The following is a 24,215-nucleotide window of genomic DNA, read 5'->3' as shown; positions in this document are numbered from 1 at the left end:
ATGAGCTATTTAAACCATACATGGGACTCTGATAGATGCTATCATTCTGGGTAAGAGCAGACCTGATAGCAATGGCTTAAAATTCCTGAAAGATTCAAAATTAGAGCCTTGCAACTGGATAAGGTCATTCTCAAGCCAAACTTAAATAGAAATGAAATATAGTTGCATAAGTTTATCAAGTTTAAATTATGAAATGGAATTTGTTAAAGATGAAAACAATTTTTCTTTTTTGAAGATTTTGAAATACAAGCAAATATTTTTTTACTTTAATTATCACTAGGCATTTTCTAGAAAAAAAAAATGCTTTTAAGACAAAAATATCTCAATAAATAATTCCAAGTATGAAAACAGAACTGTTATCCTTGGGAAAATATCAATAATGATAGTTTAACATTTAAAAAGATTAAAGAAAGAAAAAAGTGCCCATTTAAAAAATTTAAAAAATGGGTCTCAAACAGAAAAAAAATGCATTAAACGTTTGTCTTCAAGGTATAACAAGGATTAGAAATACAACATAACAATATCGAGTAGTAGAAATAGTAGTAGTAGCAATCATAATACTTGGGAATAGTGACGATGTAAAAATCACATAAAGCAAAGAGAACAAGGAAGTCAAGGGAGATAACAAAGGTGACAAGAAGGTTCAGTTAATGAATTTCCTATAATTAACGTTTAAGTCTGTTTGGTTTCAGCAAGTCATATTAGTCATCTCCGCCATAGTCCAGTATGTGTTCAAAAGAGAAGGGTTGGAACAAATAACCAGTTCCTTGATAGAATTTGTTTTGGAATTCAACCCTGTAAAAAATAAAAAATATATATATTCAATAAAAGAAACAAATACATAAAAAATATTTGGTGCAAGTCCAGAGTTCCACCTAAAAAAAAAAACAAAAAAAAAAAAAAAAAAAAAAAAAAAACTCTTTTTGCACATACCTGTCATGGAGTGAAAATGTCATATTCCAAAAATCACATAAATTGATCCAGTGCTTTTTTTTAAAACTAAGAAAAAATTTTTTACGAGTTTTAGCAATTCATAATATACTGTTGACATTACAGGGTTGATTTTTTTATTTTAAAATATAAGTAGTTCAAATTATCTCCCATTATTAAACATGGCAGATACAAACAATGTCTCGCTTCCTCAAATAATGAGATTTCCTTAGTTAAAAAAAACAGTACTTGATCAATTTACATGTTTTTTGGAATATGACATTTTTGTTCCATGACAAGTACGTATATCAAAGATTTTTTAAAACTAGGTTGAATTTCGGACAAGAACCAATATTTTGTAGGAATTGATTCATTTTAGCAAGAAAATTTTTTCAAAATATTGTAATATATTCTATTATAAATAAATTACCAACAGAGATAACTTGATCTTTGGAATTTTTGCAAACTATTCTATTATACTATATATATATGCTCTGAAATCACAAGATATTCATTGAGCTTGGACTTTTCACTTTTATATAAAAAAAAAATTTTTTTTTTTTTTTTTTTTTTTTTTGGAAATTGAAATTTTTTTTAGTCCATTACAATTAGTATATACTAATTGACTAACATTTCAAGTAAATTATTAACTTATATATATTATAGTATTGGAATGATTGATCAGAATCAGGAATTCAAACTTTTGGGTGTATCGGAATCAGTATCGGAAAAAGTTTGTGCCTATTTTCAGAAGCAAAAAACGATTCCTTTGCCTTTTTTTTTTTTTTTTTTTTTTTTTTAAATTTGATTTTGTTTAAAACAAAATCTTTCACTGTTGGTAATAAAAACAAGATAATAAATATTTATTGATTTTAAATTACCAGTAAAACTAAAATCATCCCCCAACAGTGTATTTTAACATTTGAGAAAATATCTGCACATGTATTTTATGGTAACTGAGGAAAAAATAACTTTATAGTTAAATATTTGGAGATTTATAAAGAATCGGAATCAGTAATTGTATTGGAATCTGGAAAAATATTGGAACTTATATATATATATATATATATAGTTTAGAAATTATTAAAGTAATAATAACAACAATAACATGTGTGTGTGTGCGCATGTATAAATGTGTCAGTATAAATGAAAAGGAAAGAAAAAAAATGTCATATCTCGGGAAATAATTGAAGCATTCTCAAAAGTCAGTGTACATCTTAGAGGAACTTTTGTGAAATACAGTTCACTCAAAGAAGTTCTCGAGTCTCCACCACAACTTTCAGGTAAAATATGAATCTCGATCATGCAGCCTAAATGGTGTCCTTAGAGAGACATCTGAACACCAGTTTTATCCTGATAATTCACTCATCGTTGATTTTGCAACTGTAAAGTTGGCTTCTTTCTCAATTGTACCCAATATATAATAGTCCATGGGTTTGTATTCAGGCTAGTTGGTGGACTGATGTTGAAACTGATGAAGTTATACACGTTTTCAGACAGTCACTTTTGGGTTTTACGAGAGGTGTGACATAGAACAGAGTCCTGTTGCCATACATATGACTTTCCCCACAGCCACCGTCTCCACTCACCATCTGAAAACAGTACAACTCAATATAGGCATCTGAAACGAACCAGAATTAATTTTCTTAGACGTGGGGCAGCATAATGGGGTCTTGTTGAAAACATATGCAAAGACCATCACAGTTTCAGATAACTTTATCTTCATAACACATGAGACTTCATGCGGACTGTAGACGTGTTGTTCAGGGTGTTGTACAATTGATACTGGCAGAAGTTCTTCTCATTGAAGAAAAAGAACCAGAGAATCTTTAACTTAATTAGGTACTGAGGAATTTCTTGAGTTTTGAAGGCCATTTTGGCAGTGATTAATAAATATCATTAATGAATAAATATGGATATAAAAAAACAAAAAATTAACAGTATCTTACCAATGCAATCGAAGAGCATGAAGGAATGCTGAAAGGCCTTCCATGATTAATAATACTGTTATGGTAAGAACGGCCCAAAAAGGAAAGATGAGAAACATGAAAACAATGCCTGTGTAGCCCTCGGCACGCAGGGCGATTCGCATCACCATGGTCCATAAAACCTCAGATAATTCTGAAAATACACAATAACACATTAAAATTTAAAAAAAAAAAAAAAAGAAAAAAGATTTCTTCCTCCTATAATATATATATAATATTGTAATTTTATATTTTTGGAGAAATAAGAGTGCCCAATTATGTTCATAACAGCATAATATATTTATTACAAGTGATAGAATGCAGTAAAATTTGGATTAGACATTGATATCGGTCCTTTCTGGAAGAATGGAAAATCTTGCAGCACTTTACAACTAGCTGTACGAACCCAAAATAGGTTGTAGCAAAATATGTTAGTTTATTACAAATAACATGGTACAAAAATAATAAAAATTAGCTAGTATGTTCAAATTTATTTTGTAAATATTTCCATGTTTTATAACCTCGTTTTTTTTGTTAGGTTTAGCATTGAAGCTAAAAGTGAAGTTATTTTTGATTTAATGAAGTCAGATTTAATAATGTGAAATGGAAAATGAAATGAATAAGGTATGCTAACTTTTACTAAAAAGAATTATTCCTTCAGCTGATTTTTCTTTTTATGTGTTTATTTAAGAAGGTCTCTATACTAGTAAACTGCCAGATCGGATTAAGTATTTAGAGCTCTTCCTCCTATAAAATATATATATATATATATATATCGTAATTTTGTATTTTGGGAGAAATGAGAAGAGAGTGCCTAATTATGTTTATAAGAGTATAGTATATTTATTACATGGGATAACAAATGAAAATTAGCTAGTATGTTCAAATTAATTTTGTAAATATTTCCATGTTTTATAACCTTGCCATCTGTTAGGTTTAATATCCAAGTTAAAAGTGAATCTATTTTTGATTTAATAAGAATGAAACAACATTTAATAAAGGAAAAAAAATTAGTAAACTGAATAGGTCAATAATACAGATGTATCTAAATTACAATGAACCCTTGCTCTTAGTTATAAAAAAAAGCAAAATTGTGAATAAACCTGAAATGATAAATAAAACAAAAAAGCAAATATTAAATGCTAATTTTTACTGAAACAATAAAGATTATTCCTGTTCACTTATTTTTATTTTCATGGCAGGTGTTTGATTGAGCTTTTATCTATGCCCCCCCCCCCCCCCGTAAAACATTCACAACAAGCACTCGTCTAGCTACAACAACTGTCGTCAATTTCTCTTATTCTTTATCTGTGCCTAAAACTAAACAAAAATTCCATAGGTGAAGTTTCTCTCCTAAAACTATTTGTCTGTACAACACAATATTGTGGGGCTGCTTCTCAGTTAAATATAACATGGTCTTTTTCAAGTTTAATGTAAACAAGTTCTTGTTCAGCTGTTATCTTACATAATCAAATCCTACTCAAATTCCACCATTACTGATCATGGTGTTGTCTCATCTGTCACCTGACACTAATTAACTCTTACCTGTGGACCTTGATAAGCAGTGACTACCCCTAATAAAAAGAAAATGCTAATTTACCCCGAAAAAAAAAAGTGTTTATTTAAAATGTCTCCATATTACTAAACTACCAGACCTGATTAAGTATTTAAAAAAATAGATTGCATCAAAGTATGTTAGTTTATTTCAAATAACATGAAAATTAGCTAGTCAGAATCAAAGCTTTATTTGTCAGCTTAAATTCTATTTTGGTCCAATAATCCAGCTGACACAATTTTATATATTAGAAAACAAAATCTTATAACAAAATTAAAGACATGTTTTTTTAAGGTAAGATTTTACAAGCAATCCAATAATGGTAATTATCATTCAATTTGAACGCTTACTTATCAAGAATTTTTAATAAAATTACAACATTAGCCCATTAAGTTTCAAGGTATCTAAATTTTTTTTTTTTAATTGAATTAAAACTTTGTGTAATCATTCAAAATGGTATAGAATGGTATCCCTGTGCCTGTTTTACAAGTACTTTAATGGTAAGTGCTTGGATGAATTCAAAGCACTCATTCCCCCTCGACAAACCTGACAAGCAGCAAAATCCCACCTCTACACTGTAGAGCTCCCTAGATGCCGAAATAGCTACTCAAATAGCTTCTTCCCTTGAACTGCTAGACTTTGGAATTTCCTCCTAGGCTCCTACCTCCCCAACTGCATTGACATGTTTAGATGTAACAAACATCTCGCTACATAGTATCCCTACAGATCTGGTTCCAAATAGTAGCCCCTTACAACTTAGTGGCACTGTGCCCTGTATATATATATATATATATATATATATATATATACACACACACACACACACACAAACACAAATTGATAAGAAAAATGTTATTTAATTTAGAAAGCAAAATATTGACTCTCCTATAAATACGACATCGGGTACATGTGATATATTTTAAAAATCAAGAGGCTGTACAATCATACATCCAAGATAAAATTGATACGTTATGGTAAGGAGCAAAGCAATTCACACAAAAAAGTTACCTTGCACTTTTGGCAATAAGTTAGTGGCTTATTATTTTAAGATGTATTAATATAAGTTCATACATTATCAAACAAATGGAATTTTAGCAAATTTCACAAGACTTTTGAAAAGGGTTCCAACAACTCTTGGAGAGAAGTTAAATCCAGATGAATTTTATCCTTTCTTCAAAGTAATTATACACTTAACTTAATTATACACTTAACATTAAGATCATATATTATCTTATAGATTTTTTAAAGAAATTATTTGGTGTGTTATTTATAGGACAGTGTGATCTAATACGTTAAAAATAACTGCATTGCAGTGCTAAGAAGAATGGAGTAAAAAAATGTTTGAATTTTTGTAAGAAATTGTTTCCAAAATTTCTTTTGGGGCTTTTTTTGTTTTTTTTTGTTGGATCACTGTTTTTTTTACGAGATAGCAGAAGAAGTGGGGGATAGATATAATAATTTAATACTTTTATGAATTTCTAAATTGTAGAAGAATTTAATTTATTTTGAAGAATTACTTTAATAGAATAATAAACACAAAATCTGCACTCCTTTTGAACAAAATAATCTTTTTATTATTTACAAAAGTGTCACTATTCATCAAGGCCAAAAGCCCATTCAGAGATAGTGAGTCAGGTAGTCGGTGAGATAAACCTGACCGATCAGTAATGGCAGATATTGTTAAGATTTTATTAAGAATGGTTAGCTCAACACAAACTTGTTTATATTGCACTTGAAAATGACTGTTATATTCAGCTGGGAAGCAGCCTTGTGGCATAGTATTTAACAGATGGATAGTACTAGGAAAGAAACTCTGTTCATGTAATTTTCATTTAGTTTTAGGTACAGATAGAAGATAAGGGAAATTATTGACAGTGGTTGTAGCTAGACAAGTGGTTGCTAAAAATGTTTTAAAAAGGTGGGAGGGGGGAGGCCAGTGGACACATGCCATGAAAAAAAAAAAAAAAAAAGAACGATAGAGCAGAGATAGACTATTAATATCTTGCTTCTGAGCAACACCGAGTCCATCTACTACTAATCTAAGATTAAGCATCTGCTTTCCTGTAATAGGTTGTGGTATTATTAACTATTCTATACTTTCAAAAATAGATTGTTAACTAGTCTGTACTTTCACCTAATAATTTTTGTGGTTAAAGTCCTCATACTGTTGTACAAGCTGACAACTTCCAATTCGCCCGAGTCTCTAAAAACAGACATTTTATTCAAGCCAGCAACATCTCATTTGCATATGAGGTAACAAGAAATCTCATTACTTCTCAAGATGCACCAATATATAATTAGACACAGCAGCCATCGTCTTTCTTTTTACAAAACTCTGGACATTCCATCCTGCACAAAATCAGAGGTTTGCACAAATTTTTAACTAAGTAGCAACCAGGCATTTTTACCACATAGGCTGAGAAACTACTTACGTGCGTGTGCTAAACTGAGAGCCCACAATCGAAGGTAGGATGCCGTATTAGAGATACAACTCAAACAGTACTCGATGGTGTGGATCGCTTGGTATATCTGCGTATCTGCAAAGTCAAATTCCTGTAGCAGGAACGGAAAAAAAAAACACAAATATACAAATGAGAAACAACATAAAATAATTAAGATGAATAAAAACTTGAAATAAGCATTTTTTTTTTTTTAGTTGTTTTTAATAAAGCAGAAGATAGACAAGCAGAAGGCATTCAGAAGTTAACAGTTTTCATCTTATAGAAAAGAGGTTAGTAAATATTGATTTTTTTTTCTTTTTTTGGTAAAAAAATAGGCCTTCGTAAACTTTTGTGAAACCATTTTTTTAATGAAAATCAGACTTTATTGTTATGGATTAGTTAGTTGTCTTTGTTTTATGGCATATCAACCCTTTTCAGGTTATTTAATGCCAAATCAAGTGATTTTGAAGAAAACATTTTTAATAGAGTATATTTGTTTTTTTTTTCAAGTCGGTTTCTATTCAACCCATAGTTGGGACCCTAACAGGTCCTACCATTCTGGGTCAGAGTGGACCAGGGAGCAATGGCAATTAAAGGGTGGCTCCCCATTCCCCAAAGCCCGCAAGCTGGGGCCTTACCATCGGATATAGTTTAAGGTCATATCCAGGACCTTATTGTTATGGAAGCCTATAATAACTTGTAATTTTGTAGATTTCTGTATAATATATTTCAGAGTGTCAGGTATGTTAACTAATTTTTAATGATTTTTATTTTTCATTTGCTTTTCATTCAAGGAGATGCTATCTGGTAGGGTTAGATCACTCATAAGCAAGGAAACTGCACAGAGAACAATATAATTAGGTAAGGGAAAAAGCTTTTGCTAAATGATAGATTAGTTAGTGGCTGGAAGTGGAGTCAAACACATAAATTATACGGTCTCATGAACCAGTATGGGTACAATTTCCTTGCTCTATTTCCGTCACACTGCTGTATCTACTGTATGCAAACCTCAAAGAAAATATAAACTGTTCAGTGACTTCAAGTATTGGAGTTGATTTTATCTGCTACAAGCACAGTCAAATTTTATTCAGCCACAAAGAGTTTGCTTCTAATGATTTTAGTCTCTACAACAGTTCAGTTCACCCATCACCATTGAAATTAAAGAAATCAGTTCCCCCATCACTCTTGGAAATTAAAGGAATAATATAATCAATCAATAACAGCCACACACCCATTATACACGATCTAAAACTATTCTGAACATTAACCCAATATGCAAGAGTCCCTTAACCCCCTGGGGTCATGAGGGGGGCTTCATTATTTCAGTAGTGTGTCTTGGTTAAGAATAGCCTGACAGTACTCTGATCAGGCTAAACATGGATTAACTTTGTTGATCTAACAGGAATCGCTATGTCAACGTGATTATGCCGTATAATTCAGTCTAACAATACTAAAATAACAATGACAATAATATACTCTCAGTTCTATTCATTTATTTTTAAATAGTTTTTTTTTCTATTTGTTCCTTTTGCTGATGGCTTCTTTGACACTCATTGCGAATGTATTAAACAGAAAAACAAGAGGATCGAAGTTAATGAATACATCTTAGTGTCACTTATTTACATGTATACTTTATATTTTATACCTTCATCGTCATTGCTGATTTAATATTATTAGACTGGGTTAGTATTCACAAGATATTGAACCGGTAATGCTTAGCGTGGTATTAGCCCTGCACAAGCTATATCGACTTCCTCCATAGGAAGAAGTTTACGGGAAATGTCAAATTCAGAAGCGGGCCCCCAGCTGTACATACACCCTGCTTATGGGAAAATGACATACAGTGACTAGCATTCCCAAATGGTCACTCATCTGGTACTGGACCAGTTCCATGTCACTTAACTTTGGTGATCTAATGAGAACTGGTGTTTAAACATGATTATGCTGTACTTATTCAAGAGGGATGGAGGAAAATTCTAAATTATTTGGGCAATATTACATAATGATAAAGTCTGATTTTCATAAATGCTTTGTAGGATTAATTATGCAATTCATGATTTTAAATTTGCAGAAAGAAAAAAAATGCATTTTAATGTTCTGAAATTCATGGTACGTTTATTGCACCGAGGAAATGCGAGTAGTTAATTACATTTAATCAAAGTCAATTTTGTAAATGTTCCATTAAACAAAACATGATTTTTATTGAGATTTTTTTTTTTAAGAGGAGGGGGAGAGGCACATTTTTTTTTTTTTTTTACAATTATCCCACCACAAAAAAAATTGCTACATAATTCTTTTTTAATTTAAATAACTTGGGGTTCAATTTTACAATAGCTATGTTTGTAGTGTAATATCACATGCACTTGATTTGGTTGCTTTGTTTTACAGCATACTGACCCTGTTTGGTATATTTTTATGCCAAATTCAGTAATTTTGGAAAACTTTTTTTTATTCTTCAAGCTTTTTATATCTTCAAATATTTATTTGTGGTGTTCAGTTTGATTCGAGAAAATGTTTTTAATTTTGACCATAAAAAACATCGAGTTTTTACAAAGGGAAAAGAAAAAAAAAATCAATGGTTAGTGCATTTTTGATCAAGAAGCCATTATCTTCAGATAGTCTGATCTGGTAACTTGGAAGCACTTGTAACTAAAGGGAAACTCCACATTTCCCACAGCTTCCAAATTGGGCCTGACCACTGAATGTTTTTAAGGTCATACCCAGGACAATAAATAACTTGAGATTGAGTTTACACCAGCCAAATTTGTAGTGCAGTGTTATATTATGTTATCACAAATTCAGTCATTCTAAGGATGTAAGGAAATAACTGGGCCATGATTCGATGGATAAAAAAAAAATGTATGTACTTATATTTTCCTTAATTCATATCTACTTATTGTTTTTATCTTATTTGCTTTCAGGTTTCACAAGAATTTCATGTGTGAAGAGGGAATTTCCCAATTATTGTGAAAACTGGAACTAAGGAAAATTGATTTAAAAAAATCTGTTTTTTTTTAAACCCTGCATCCTGTTTTTAGTATTGCTTTTTTACAATCCAGCATATTTTTGCATAATAATTATTTGCTTTTGAATTTTTAAGATGAGGATTGATGATTCATAGTATTTGGATTCTTCGAACTATTGTTCTCATCTTTAGTATTATTCGTACAATGTTTTGAACCCGAAGTGTAACAGATAAAGTACTAACTAAAATTCAATTCTAAATGAAACTCTTCTGAAGATTGAAGGTTCAATCCGCAGTATGGAAGATACTTAGGATACAATTGCAAAATTACTTATGACTTCTACCTGGTCATAGCTGACAGAACAAGAGCATGATATCCCTGTGGATTAAATAAAGGGTTCCATTCAAAATTCTGTACAAGTTCCCAAGTTCAACAGAATGATTCCTAAGTTTGACAAAATACACCTGAAGAAGTTACATAAGCCAAAACATGAAAATAACACTGAAGATAAGAACAGTAGTCCGAATAACCCAAATAATACATAGTTATTTTTTTACTTTGTCTTTATTTTAGGTACTCAATTTTATAAAACACAATTTTTAATTATTCAAATTCATCTTTGTGCAATAAACTATACTAAAACATTGATGAAAATAAAGTGTCTATGTGTAATAAACTCAGATTACCACCATTTAAGATGACTTAATTGAAAATAAGTACAGCAAAATTATGCTATGATGACAGAAAAAAAAAGCTAAGTAGGCAACTTGAAGGCTCCTTTTTACTTAGCTGCTACACTAAGAGAGGGTGTAATTCCATTCTCAGAATTACACCACTTTCCCTTGATCCACTTCTTATAATGCTGAATGTTTAGCAAGGGAGCATCAAATACCCTTTTTTAAGTCTTTGGTACGACTTGATCAAGGATTGAACCCTAGTCCCCCAACCCATTAGCTAACACTTATTATGTCATTATGACAACTGAGCTCGTTCACAATAACTGTCTTTAATAGGCGAGAAATTTTCTTTCTGATGGTGATAATTGTTTATAATTTCAATACAAATGAACAAGAATTATTACACGTAGAACTTTAACTTATGTTTGGAGTTTGATTGTTAAAAAAAAAAAAAAAAAAAAAAACTTTCAAAAGTCTTAATTTTTATTTGACAATAGAAAATGAAACTAGAAAACACCAATGGGTTTAAACAGTCAAAGATTTAAAAATAATATTTTAAGAACAATATTTTAGAATTCTATATCAAATAAAATCCAACAGTTACAAATAGACATATTCAAACATAGTTAATTGCAAATAGGTATAGAAAAATTATCTTGTCTATAACATTCACAAACATGGTTCATCACAAGAAAATCTACGACTGTCTACAGGTGCTGGGTTGGAAATGGGATCGGGGAAAGTTCCATGCGGAGAAGTTATTTTAGTGTAAGGTATGAAGAAAAAAAAAAGAAGGATAACAACTCACACACAAAAAACATCATTTAGCAAGCACAACATTGATTTGTATTAATGAACACACACTCAAATACGCAGCTGATGGAGGTGAGGTAGTATAACGAAGTATACAAAAGAAAAAAAAAAGGACAGGCCATGAATACTTACCTGGCATAAAATTCTACAGAGAAATTTATCATGGTAAAAATAGAGAGAGAGAGAGAGAGAGAGAGAGAGAGAGAGAGAGAGAGAGAGAGAAGTTTTGGAACAGAGACAAAAGCAATTGAAAAAAGTATTGCAGAGAAAGAGAGAGACTTGATAAAAAGAAAGTATTGCAATTTATAGGTATTACAAAACCACATTTTTAAGAACCATTTTTCCCTGCCTTGAGTACCTAGCTAGTCATAAAAAGGTAAAAATCTCACTCTAATCAAAAATGTACAATCTAGTCCTTTTTGATAAGTTTACCGTTTTAATAATTTAATACATCACCAACACCAATTTGTTATAATATATATATATATATATATATATATATTAAAAAAAAAAAGAAAAAAAGAAAAAAGTGAAACTTCAAACATTGGTTTGTAAGAAAGCTTCATTTTTTTCAACTTTATTTTGAAATAAAAATTTATTTCTCTTACTTATAACCTCTAGAAATACAGAATTGAAAAATTACCATATTAAGGTGACAGCCATTTTGCATTCACCATTATTAGACAATCAATACAAAAAGGACAACTTAATGTATGCTTACACATAAATATAAATGCTTGGAATTTAAAAAAAAATACATTACTCAATTTTTTTTATTTCTATCATTATTATGAATAAATAATTTAGAGGGTGAGAAAAAAATTTTTTCCTTGGAAAAAAAAAAAAAAAAAAAAAAAAAAATGCCATTTAATAGCATCCATGCTATTTGGAAACAAAAAGGAGTGCTACAAACTCAGTAGCAATCCAGTAGAAATATGTTGTCAATTTAAATTACTTTGCAAGATTTGTGGAAAAATCCTATTACCCTCCACCTCTGTGTGCACTACCCCTTGACTTATCTTTATCTATAATCTAACATATATAGTTATCTTGTCAGATTTTCAAAGTGAGATCCAAACAGCAATCTGTCTGACCTATTAATACTGATTTGAACTAGCATTGGTATGAATATTATATTTTGCGTTAGTTTTATTTTCTTTTTGAAAATATTTTTTGTTGAAAAAGAAAACCTTTAGAGTGGATAGTTTTTCCTTTATTCACCAAATATTTTTATACATTAACGTGTGTTAGTTTCCTTGACTTCTGCAAAAGTAAATATCTAAAAAAATATTTTAAAATACATATTGAATAACATTAAAGAGAAGTTCCATATTAATTACACTTTTTTTCTTTGTTTTTTCACTAATAATATTCCATTAGTGTTAAGTACTAAAACAAACTTTTTAAAAATATGAAATAATTTGCTTACAAAATTTAAGTCACAAAAAATTTCTTTCAATTTCTTCATAAGCAAGTTAATCATGTCTTCTTTTATTCCTGGACAATGCCGGGTAGACACAGTTTTTATTTTAATAATATCAAATTTTTATAAAATCGAATTCAAGGGTTTAATTACGCCTAACAAATTAAAGCATAACAACTGCTCCTACTGATTTACTATTCATGTAATATTTGGGCACATCATTTGAGTAACATGGGATTTTTGTCAAGGACAACTGATTTTAGTTTAAATGGACTGGCATGCTACTTTCTTTTTTCTTTTTTTTTTCACTAAGAATCTTTGTCAAGTTATTTTGTTGCTTTATTTCTCGGAATGAAAGGCCGAGACTTAGGGGAATTAAATAATTTGTTAATATATTTACTTTTCATTGTCATTTTGAGGGGTAAACATTTAGTATTAAAATACATTATTTTAAAGAAGTAAACAAATTTTTTTTCCTTTCAATTTAAGAGAACATTTTATTTGTATGATTGTTTTGTATATTTTTTTTAAAAATATCCCTCTAAATCTGCAATAAGAAAAAAAACTTGTTTTCCTTTATTATTATTTTTAGTGAAAAAAAAAACAAAAACAAAAAAACAGCAGGAGCAATTTGTCATATCTAACTATCACATGAATTGTGCTTTTTTGTACACTAATCTGTCATACATAAATGGTAAAACTAGGAAATTCAATTTAGAATTTAAGTATGAGGCTCAGTTGTACATTTGCTTTTCATACAGATCCTGTTTTAAATCTACTGTTTGAAGGTCATGCTATTATTTAAGACATTGATCCCCATACCAAGAAAAGCACAAGAGAAAATATATATTTCATAAAATGGATCGATAACATATTTTGTGGTTTTCTTAAGTTGTGACATTATTCTAATAATTACATGAACTGCCTTGAGAATTTGTAGTTGATAGCAAAGGTTTATTTTTTGTCAATTTCTGCTCTAAATTTTCACTTTAATTTAAAAAAAAAAAAAAAAAAAAAAAAAAGGATTGAAAATGAAACATTTTTCTCATGATGCACCTGGGAAGAAATTAGCAAGAAGAAATTGAATAAAGATTGTGTAAATAACTAATTTTGTCCATGGCAAAGAAAAAATATGTTGTGCACCACCTGAAATAATAATCAGTTTGCAGTTTTATACTCAAACATTTGTATTTAAATCGAGTGACTAATATGATCGACAATTGATGCTGCAGTTTTATATCTGCTGTATGGGCAGTAGAGTAGTTACACGCGAGAAAAGTTTGTATGTACTAGAGCTCATTCTTAATACTCATTCAACCAATCTCATCAAGAACAATAAAAAAAAAAAAATTTTTTAAAGATATGAACTTATAGATACATTCACAAAAAAACCCAAACATCTACACATTTCAAATGGACAGTAACATGAAATACAAACTTCTCTGAATTTGAGAAGAACCGAAAAAAGGCAGCTAATCTTTGTATAGACAAAGGGTTCGATTTACTTTCAGATAAAGTTTTATAACAATTATCTTATCCCATATATCTGAATGCAAATTATAAACAGTTTTGAATCTGCATTCAAATATATACAAAGCTATGGGATAAGAACATGTTTCTGATGACTGAAACTGCAGTAAAGTGTAAGGAATAAGCCCCTTTTAATTATTGTTATATATATATATTATGGAAATCACTCTAGACAAGGCATAAAGCCACTTGGTGTAAGAAGCTAAAAAAAATTTTTTAAACTTCAAGATCAGAAACTCGCCATTGATAAATGTTCTATGGATAGGTTCCAACCCAGAAAACAACAATCCTCCCCTTTTTGCCAAAAACATCGTTCATGGAATGTGAGGACTAAAGGACAAAATAAGGGAAAGAGATAGTGAAAGGGGGAAGGTAAAATAAGAGATGCCGGCAGGGGAGGGGGAATGAAGAGATATATAGAGAGAAGGGGTGGGTAAAGAGAGAAATAAGACAGTTACCTGTTTTGGTATTTCTGGTGCTGGGTTGCCACCATTTTGAATGCCCTAATTGTATAGAAGCAGCAGAAGATGAAGAGAGAGACCAACACACAATTTACAGGCCATGTAGTGCAAGAAACTGATGCATATTGAAAAATTACATATATATGCATTATGAATTAAGATTACATATATATGTAATATATATATATATATATATGTATATGTATATTCAGGCAACATTCTTTCTTTTTAGTATGTTCCATTAAATAATACAGACAATTCCTGCCTATATATTTTGGTTCTGATCCTTTCTAGTTTTCTAATGAGTTTTTTTTTTGTTTCTGGTAAGAACTGGCTGATGTAACTACCATAATAGTAAAAAAAAAAAAAATTCCTCTTTAAATATCATAATATCTTTGAAGATGGATCTGAAAGTACTTGGATAAAAAGCGATTATGGCAGTTCCATCAGCCAGTTCTGGCTAGAAACAAGAAAACTCATAAGGAAAACTAGAAAGCATCATAACTAAAGTATGTAGACAGGAATCGTCTTTATTATTTAATATGTATATATTATATTTATGTATGTATTCTGCATATAGTATTCGGTTGTAGCAAATATAAATTTAAACAAACGTTAAATGATGCTTCGAGCGGTCTAACAATGTTTTTCTCAATTCTTAAGGATAAAAAGAAATGAAACATCTAAAATTCATTATTTGTCGTATTTTCATGCAAACTTTCAATTCAAGTCATCGTTGTATAGAGCAAAGGTGGAGAACCTTTTCATGTTGGAAAGCCACATCATTAAATTAATTGTAATATAATAAAATCACTGTCAAGAAACTTTAAGGAGATATTTTTGAAAATTTATGTTATTTTGTAAAAATATGAGGATCAAATAGATTTGAAGCACTCCATAATGAACAACAATCAAACAAACACATTTTGCCATAATTCTGATTTTATTTTTAAAACTCTGGTTTAATCATAAACACTGAATATTCAGAACTTTTCCATAAATTTTTTATTAAAAAAAAAAAAAAATGTGTCATTATCTTTCTTGTCTTCAATCAGTCAGTAAAAAAATCCTTCTAGACGGAGGCAATTTTTATTTTGTCTCAATCCAGAGTGTCCATTTTGGGAGAGCTACATTTAAAACAGACCTTAAATTTATAAAATGAATACACTTTATTTTTAAAAAAAAGTTACAAACCAAAAAAAATCAGCAAAATATGTACGATTTCATTTGTTTACTTTTCATAAATAAAATTACGTATTTGTTAAATGTTATTTTGCTTGCAGAAAAAATCTGTAATGTTTCTCATAATATACCCTCCTTTTTTTCTTAAAGTAAATACAATAATAGTTTTAATTAAAATAAACTTTGTATCTTATCTTTCTCCTTCTGGCAATTTTCTCCATCAGATACACTGAAACCAGAATCATGTCATTTGGACATTTTCGCGTTGTCCACATCTCACAGCCATACAAGAGTACAAGTCAGACATGTGATCCTGCTCATTACTTGGAGAATTATATAACCACTAGACTTTTGCCCATTAAAATGGGCAAAAGTTACAGCCCCTAGACTTAGAATGAATGCTTTATGCCAAATTGATGGTTGAATATGATTAAATTTGTACTCATTTTCGCATTAAATACTGATCCCTATTAATCCCTAACTGTATATTGAATGGATACCATAATACTTAGTTTGCTGCACCTTATCATAAAGATCCATACAAAATTTCAGCTAGATCGGCAGAGTAGTTTCTGAGAAAAAGTGAAATGGACAGACAGACTAAGAGAAATGCAATATAAATTATTCAGCTGGAAGAAAAAGTTAAAATGTTTTTTTATTTATTTATTTTTTTTTTTTTTTAAATCGGTGTTCAAGCAAAATCTATTGTTTTGGTCATTGCTAATTTTGGGGTGTTTGAAATCCATTTGATCTGATTACTATTAACTAATTTCATAATTTGAGTACAAAAATGCAATTCTAAACTTAACTTTTATGTAACTTTGCTATTATTGGATTTTGTAGAAAAATATTTAAATATTTGGTTGCTGCAATGGAGATCTGCAGTTTCAGTTGATCTAATTGGGTATTCATCATTTATGATCTTTATAGACCTTAACTAATTTCTCTTTTTAATTGTGGTGATCTGTCGGACATGACTATTTATCTTTCTTTCCTTTTACTCTTTTATGTTTTATATATGTTCATCTATGGTTAAAAAAATAATGAATCACAAACAAAAATAAAAGATTTCGTCTGCACAATTTAAATTCATTCAAAAGGCTACAAATAAGTGCCTAGAAGGACACAGATGGCTTTAAAACCACCGGTTCTCCACCTCTGGTATAGAGAATATCTTTGAGTAGACTGGTATGATTTGAAGATCTAAACAATTCATTTATTTTTAACATTTGTTTAAATAAATATAGATATAAAACGTAACTGATTAAATTCAAATGATTTGAATTCAAGTTAATTGATTATTCGTCAACATGCAGTTATTAAAAAATATTGAAAATACCCACTTTTTATATTAGTGCTATTCAAGACTTAATACTTAGAGGATGACTGTGGCTAAGTGGTTAATGATATGAACTGAAAACCTGGGTGAGCCAGATCCAAATACAGATCGTTCTACAGAAACACTTTCATCTAACTCACACCTAATCTTGTGTCTAACCTCTTAGGAGGTAAATAAAATAATCAATGCTTGAAGTGGATATTTTCAAGGACATTTTCGTTTTCTACATATGTGCCCCTAGAAAAAGGGAAAATTAATGAAAATAGTTAAGATCATGAAACAATACTATATTCAAGAATGGACATTCTCAAAGCTAAGAAAATATAAAAGAAAATGTGAGAAAATTTCAAATTTATTGCTTTTAAATTGTTTTGAGTTTTTTTTTTTTATATTGCAAATGCATTAATTTGTTCGAAAAAAAAACAAATCTAGATTTTAGGGATTATTTCTCAGAATTAGGATGCAAAAATGACAATCTATCATGGGCAATTGTATATGTGGTTGTGTGTCCAGCTAAAAGTAAAAAAAAAAAAAAAAAAGCACCACAGAGTTGGTATATTTTTTATCAGCGTTGCCTTGATGAATAATACTTAAAATTTATAAAAAACTTATTCATTCTCAAGATGTCAACTAAGCTAGAATTTGTCAATGAGTTGGGGTTGGACTTTTAGCCATTTCATTTACTAATTTAGAAAGAAAATGTTGACATTCCTTGAAGAATCTATTACATAAAGGAAAGTTGTCTGCCGATGTGCCCAGCTAAAGAGGAATGGGCTAGGCTGAGGAAAAATAGGAGGAGAGAGATAGAGGTTTCAATAGAAATATGTTAACTTTTTTGCTCTGAGCCATGCCGAGTAGACTTACTAGTCTTATATAAATGAGATAATTTATATTTATAAATGAGTAGTACAGAAGTTACAAACAAGAATATGATAATTTTTTGAATTCTTGTTATATAAGAAGTAAAATAAAAATAATGTATATGGATACAAGATATTGTATTCAATTAACCTTCATCAATTTTAATATGGTTTTGTTTTATGATACGTTTTGCTAAAAATGCCAAGATATTATAGAAACCTGGTTTTAGCTTGATAAAATTGTGAAATAGAAGCTCAAGGGGAGATATATGTAATTATATAGAATTAATGCATGTTTAATATAAAAAAAATCATCAAAACAACTTGAAATACAACTAGTTTCAACTCTTATAGATACTGTCTTCATTATTATTAGTTTTTTTTTTTTTTAAATATTCTGTCATATTTGTTCATGTCAACAAATAAATAAAACATGAACTAAATAATTGTTGTCAGACATATATATGCATAAAGTTTGGGGAGAAATGAAACCAGTGTCCATTTATAATAGAATAATATAAATTATTACATCTGATATTATATATAGTAGTATTCAGATTAGCTATTGACATCAGCAGTTTCAGGAGATATGGGAAATCATGTCCACTCATCAGTCAGTGGTTTAATCTTTTGAAAATATAAGAAAGATAAAGCTGCTAACTGATGAATGGAGTTCATGCAGTATTCTTTAAGTTTTATCACTAAAATTTTCACATACCTTCTGAAATCACAGATATCAATAGCTAATCTAAAAATTGCGGCATATCAAATATATATATAATGCATAATGAGGAAAGTTGCTTGAATAAATTATTTAGACGTTCTCAAACAATAAATGTTAAGAATTTGTTGATCAACAATTGTAAAGTTGATTACATATTTTAAAGCCTAAAAATGTCTTCAGAAATTGAATTTAAAAAAATTATTACATTGGAAAAAATAAAAATTGAATGTTTCATCTGATCTGATATCACTACATTTTACATAAGAGAATATGACAGAAAAAGAAACAGAATTTGAAAAATGTGCAGGTACTTGTGCAGTTTGCCATACAGAAGAATATTTGCCAAGACAAGTAAAATGAAAATATATATAAAAAAAAATTGCAACTAAAATAAAAACGTTTAAAAAAGGACGTTTTTAGAGATATTGAATGTTTCACAAGGGTCACTTCCAGCCATAATAATTAAATCATAGTAATAATTATAAAACACTTTTCGCCTTAAAAAAATGAGTGAGTAAAATTGCACCCAATGTTTTATTTGAAACAGCTGATGAGATGCTGACTGTAGTAAATTAATGATACTAATTATATCATATTTAAATTAAAGCTAAATAAATTTCTTAGAGCTAAAGCTGAAACTGCTCTTTGAGCAACTTTTGTTCTAATATATATTACTGGCAGTCCAGCCCGGCTTTGCTTGGGTCCTATATACTGTTCATAACTTATATATATATATATATATATATATATTAAAAAGTTTGACTCATGTCCAGGTAACCTACATCTAAAATTTCAAGTGTTTAAACCCAAAATTGGCAGAGGAGTTTGGTAGAGTCTGTAAAGGTCAACTCTGTAAACTTTGATCTTTTGGCAGCCACATTTTCGCCCAAAAGCTGATTAAAAAGCTTGCCCTATGTCTGAATACCCTTTATGTAAAATTTAAAATGTTTAGACCCAAAATTGGCTGAATAGTTTGCTAGAGACCATAAAGGTCAAATCTTTTGGAACTTTGACCCCTTAGCAGCCAAATTTTCAGCCAAAAACCGATTAAAAAGCTTGCCCTAAGTCTGAATACACTTTGTAAAATTTCAAATGTTTAGACCAAAAATTGGCCGAGTAATTTGGTAGAGACCGCAGAGGTAAAATCTTTTTTTTTTTTAACTTTGATCCCAATTTTGACCCTTTAACATTTATTGTTTCGGGTTCAAATCAAATTAAAAAGTTTGATCCATGTCCAAGTAACTACATCTAAAATTTCAAGTGTTTGGACTCAAAATTGGTGAAGGAGTTTGGTAGAGTTTTCAAAGGTCAAATCGTTGAACTTTTACCCCTTGACAACCAAATTTCTGGCCGAAAACTGAATAAAAAGATTTTCCCAAATCTCAATATCCCTTATGTCAAATCTCGAGTCTACAAACTCGAAATTAACAGAGTAGTTTGATAGGGAAATGTACACACAGACAATTTCACTTATGTAAAAAAAAAAAAAAAAAAAAAAAAAAAAAAAATGGAAATAAGTAAAATTACTAGTTTGAACAAAAGATTAACAGTCATTATTTCATCCAATATTTTTCCTAGACACTGGCTCTATCAAGAATATATATATATATATATATATATATATATATATATATATATATATATATATATATATATATATATATACATATATATATACACACACACACACACACACACACACACACACTAGCAGGCTTACCAACGTTACCTGATCATAAAATATGCTTTAATATGAAATTTTAATCTATGCAGATTTCGTAATTATTATTATAGATCAAAATCTCTATTGTTATCATATTGCATCCAATATATAGCAGTGATTTCAAAAGTTAAAAAAAAAAAATGAAAAAGAAAATGACTTTAGTGCCATCAGCCAGAATTGAAACCAAAACATTTAGTTCTCTGGCAGTATTAGCTACCATCTGAGCTAATGACACATGCATATCAAAACTTGACAAAATGTAGTTAAACATATAAATGTACATGTGTGCATGCATAGAGCATATACGTTACGTCGAACTATGCCTACCAAGTTCCACTATTTCAATTTCAACCTCTTAGCAGATATTTTTTCCGGTTAAAAATCAAATTGATTTTGTACCCCATATATCAAGTTTCAAGTATGGAGATCAAAAATTGGCAGAGTAGTTGTATAGAAACCATTTGCAAGATAGACACAATCACTTGATTGCTCTACTTATCATATTGAGAATTCGATACAATACAAATATACCAACTTTGATAGTATCAGTCATTCATTCATACATTATTTTATTAAAATTATTAAGATAAATTTCATCCTTATCGAGATAATATACAACTAAATATATTAGATTAAGCAATTAAACTTAAAAGAAAAAAAAAAGAAGATTGACAATAAAAATAAAAATTGAATAAATTACAATATTTATTAATCCACCAAAAATTTACACTTATAATTATAATAAAGAAAAATCCTTAACCCAAGGATTTTCAAAGATAGACTTTTTTCATCAGAGGATATGCATTAAAAATTACAGATTAGCAGAATGTTTTTAATATATTTTCAAATTTATGCTAATCAGTGATAAACAGGACTAATAAAAATTATCAGCATATAGTATTACCCTATATATATATATATATATATATATATATATATATATATATATATATATATATTTGCATACACACAGATATGTATGCATACATAATAAAGCCGAGTTCAACAGTTGTTTCCCTGGTTTTTACATACTTAACTGACAAAAATATGCTTGCTAAAATATAATATTTATAATATGGAACAAATTATACTTGTGTCCATTAGATCACAGATAATTTAGATTACCTGTGATCTGTTGGGTTATACTCACAAATGAAAGAAATACAAAATATATCTGTGGATATTAAAAAATATTTATTTTAAAAAATTATTCTGAGGTTTGAATCGTGTGACAGGCAAAGCAGTTATCTCCACCCTGACGATTCTCTAAAAAGATTAAACATATGTGGATGATAATTAAAATTATTTCTTATAATTATTTAATAGCTCCCTTTATGGCTGAACTCTTTAAGAGGAATAAAAATAAGCTGCTAAAATGAAGACTAGGATATGAGTTGCTGTCCATTGAATTTATTGAGCCCTAACAATGACGTCTTACTATATGTACACTTGTAAAAACAGACTTTATTTCTCATCTTTCTGTGGAACTAATGGGTTGGCCACAAGGATTAAGAGATTCAGACTCGAGTTAAAAGGTTTCAAACTGGACTAAAAAAACAGTCAACCACACTGATGATTCCCTAAAAGAACAAATGTGAATAATTTGCAAAAAGTAATTTTATATATATATATGGTGGGGATGGGGGGGGGTTAAACGAATAAGATCGATTCTTTAAGAGGAGACTTATCAGGATAATACAAAGCTCAACAAATTGCTTTGGAGCTTATATAGAAGATGAAGAAATAAAAAACAAAAAACACATAAAAATATATACTAATGCATATAGATTTACTCGTTTATTCAATGTAGATGTTACATCTATTAAGGGTGTAGGATAAGTAAAACCCTTTATAGCATGGCATTTCAAAGCCCAATGCTTCTCATCAGAAGAGGAGAGAAGATGCTAGGTAACATTAAGGATGCGACGTCTATTGATAGCTACATTAGGAGTGAAATAATTATGCGCGAGGTGAAAAGGGTAATATATTGAAATTGTTGGGGGAGGAAAATGGGAGAACTACAGTGATTTATGCAATATTCCTCCTCCATTGCATAGATTACTGTAGTTCTCCCATTTCCCTCCCCAAACAGTTAAAGTTATGAAAATATATACAGCAGTTAGGTTTACACAAAATTTTCTGCATTTGATCTTCATAAGTATTAATCAGGCTAAAATGCAATCACTTAACTGAATTGCTATATATATTTTCATAAGTTGTTACCTAGCTCTACTCACATGTTGAATACTGTTGAAATCCTAAAAATCTATACATAAAATATTATATTTTCTTTAAAAAAAATTTATGTAGATACATAAAATAGTAATAAGGGACATTTTCATTTTCTCAATATAGTTTAATAGCTAGGTCTTATTTCGTGGCATAAAAGGTATATAAAATGTCCTAAATTCAGAATTAATGTATCTGTGTTTTCAACCAAAATATTCCATCACATAAAAAATGAATAAATTCTTTATGAAATTGATTCATTATCTTTTTTTTTAATCGAGAAATGAAGAAAGAAAAAAGTAAAAAAAATTTGAACTACTAATTAAAAAGAGTAAATCTAAATTCAACTATTTCATAACATAAAACAAAATTAAAATTAGTAAAAAAAAAAAATAATAATAGTAATAATAAAATGCTAGGGTTAGTAGGAAAAATAAGCAGCAGAATAGTAAGATGTAAATAGCAAATTTAAAATAAAACAAAAAAAAACATGCAAAACTTTTTTTTTTATAAACAAAATCAAAATTTAATGAAAAATTAGATTAAAAAAAATTGTTTTTGTTTAAAAGTAAAAATGTGAGAAGAAAATGCACAAATCAACTCAAACAAAACAAAAATGTTGTGAAGACATGGAAATTGGTATACATCATACACACTCACTTCTAAACAAGTTATATATATATATATATATATATATATATATATATATATTAGTGATGGGACAATTCCAATACCCCCACCCTCCCATTCTGATTACTGATTTTGTCCTACATTTCTAATTCCGGTACAATTACAGATTCTAGTTCTTTTTAAATCTTTAAAAAATTTATCTATAGAGTTGGGGGTTTTTTGTTGTTTTTTTTAGAGGGGCGGAGGGCCGATTACTGCTAAAGCCTCTGTTATACGTGCATATATTCTCGGAAACATAAAAATTCACTTCTAAGGGTTGGGGGATAAGATCTATAGATTTTAGTTTTACTGATAGTTTAAAGTCTCTATAAATATTTATTTTATTATTAGTAAAACTAATATAAAATTAAGTTTTAAACAAAGACAATAACGAAAGAAAAGAATCATTTTTGACATCAGAAAACAGGCACAAATTTCTCCGATTTCGATACCCCAAAAAGTTCTGTTTTTTTCTAATTCTGATTAATTGTCCCAACACTAATTATATATATATATATATATATATATATATATATGCACACACACAAGATACATACACTGATTAATACATAGACAGAATGGCAACTTTTCTAGTCGAGCACAAAGAATTTAAATCAATTTAAATCTACCAATTATTTTCATTTCATTTTTTTTCATCTTAAATCACAATTCTGTGAGGGGAGAATCAAAGTTGTAGGTGATTTATTAAAAATCATATATAATTAC

General features: G+C 29.2%; 1 protein-coding gene across 17 annotated transcripts in view; it reads right to left on the bottom strand.

Annotated features, from left to right (window-relative positions):
* Positions 1-219: 219 nt before the first annotated feature.
* Positions 220-24,215, bottom strand: part of LOC145297530 (V-type proton ATPase 116 kDa subunit a 1-like) — a 187,416-nt gene continuing 163,420 nt past the window's right edge. For 10 of the 17 annotated variants that reach the window (XM_080143458.1, XM_080143467.1, XM_080143461.1 and 7 more), the window contains 4 exons: positions 14,761-14,805; positions 6,885-7,005; positions 2,880-3,051; positions 220-795 (listed from right to left, as the gene is read on the bottom strand). In XM_080143458.1, coding sequence (XP_079999584.1) covers positions 702-795; positions 2,880-3,051; positions 6,885-7,005; positions 14,761-14,805 — 432 coding nt within the window. In that variant the 3' untranslated portion in view covers positions 220-701. The remainder of the gene's footprint in view (positions 796-2,879; positions 3,052-6,884; positions 7,006-14,760; positions 14,806-24,215) is intronic. The other 7 variants (XM_080143466.1, XM_080143465.1, XM_080143474.1 and 4 more) reach the window with 1 other exon arrangement.

This window comes from Euprymna scolopes, chromosome 18 (assembly GCF_053919585.1).
Source record: "Euprymna scolopes isolate OS-2025 chromosome 18, ASM5391958v1, whole genome shotgun sequence".
Lineage (NCBI taxonomy): Eukaryota > Metazoa > Mollusca > Cephalopoda > Sepiida > Sepiolidae > Euprymna > Euprymna scolopes.
The sequence above is the reverse complement of the archived record's forward strand: the minus strand, read 5'-3'. Positions and strand labels throughout refer to the sequence as shown.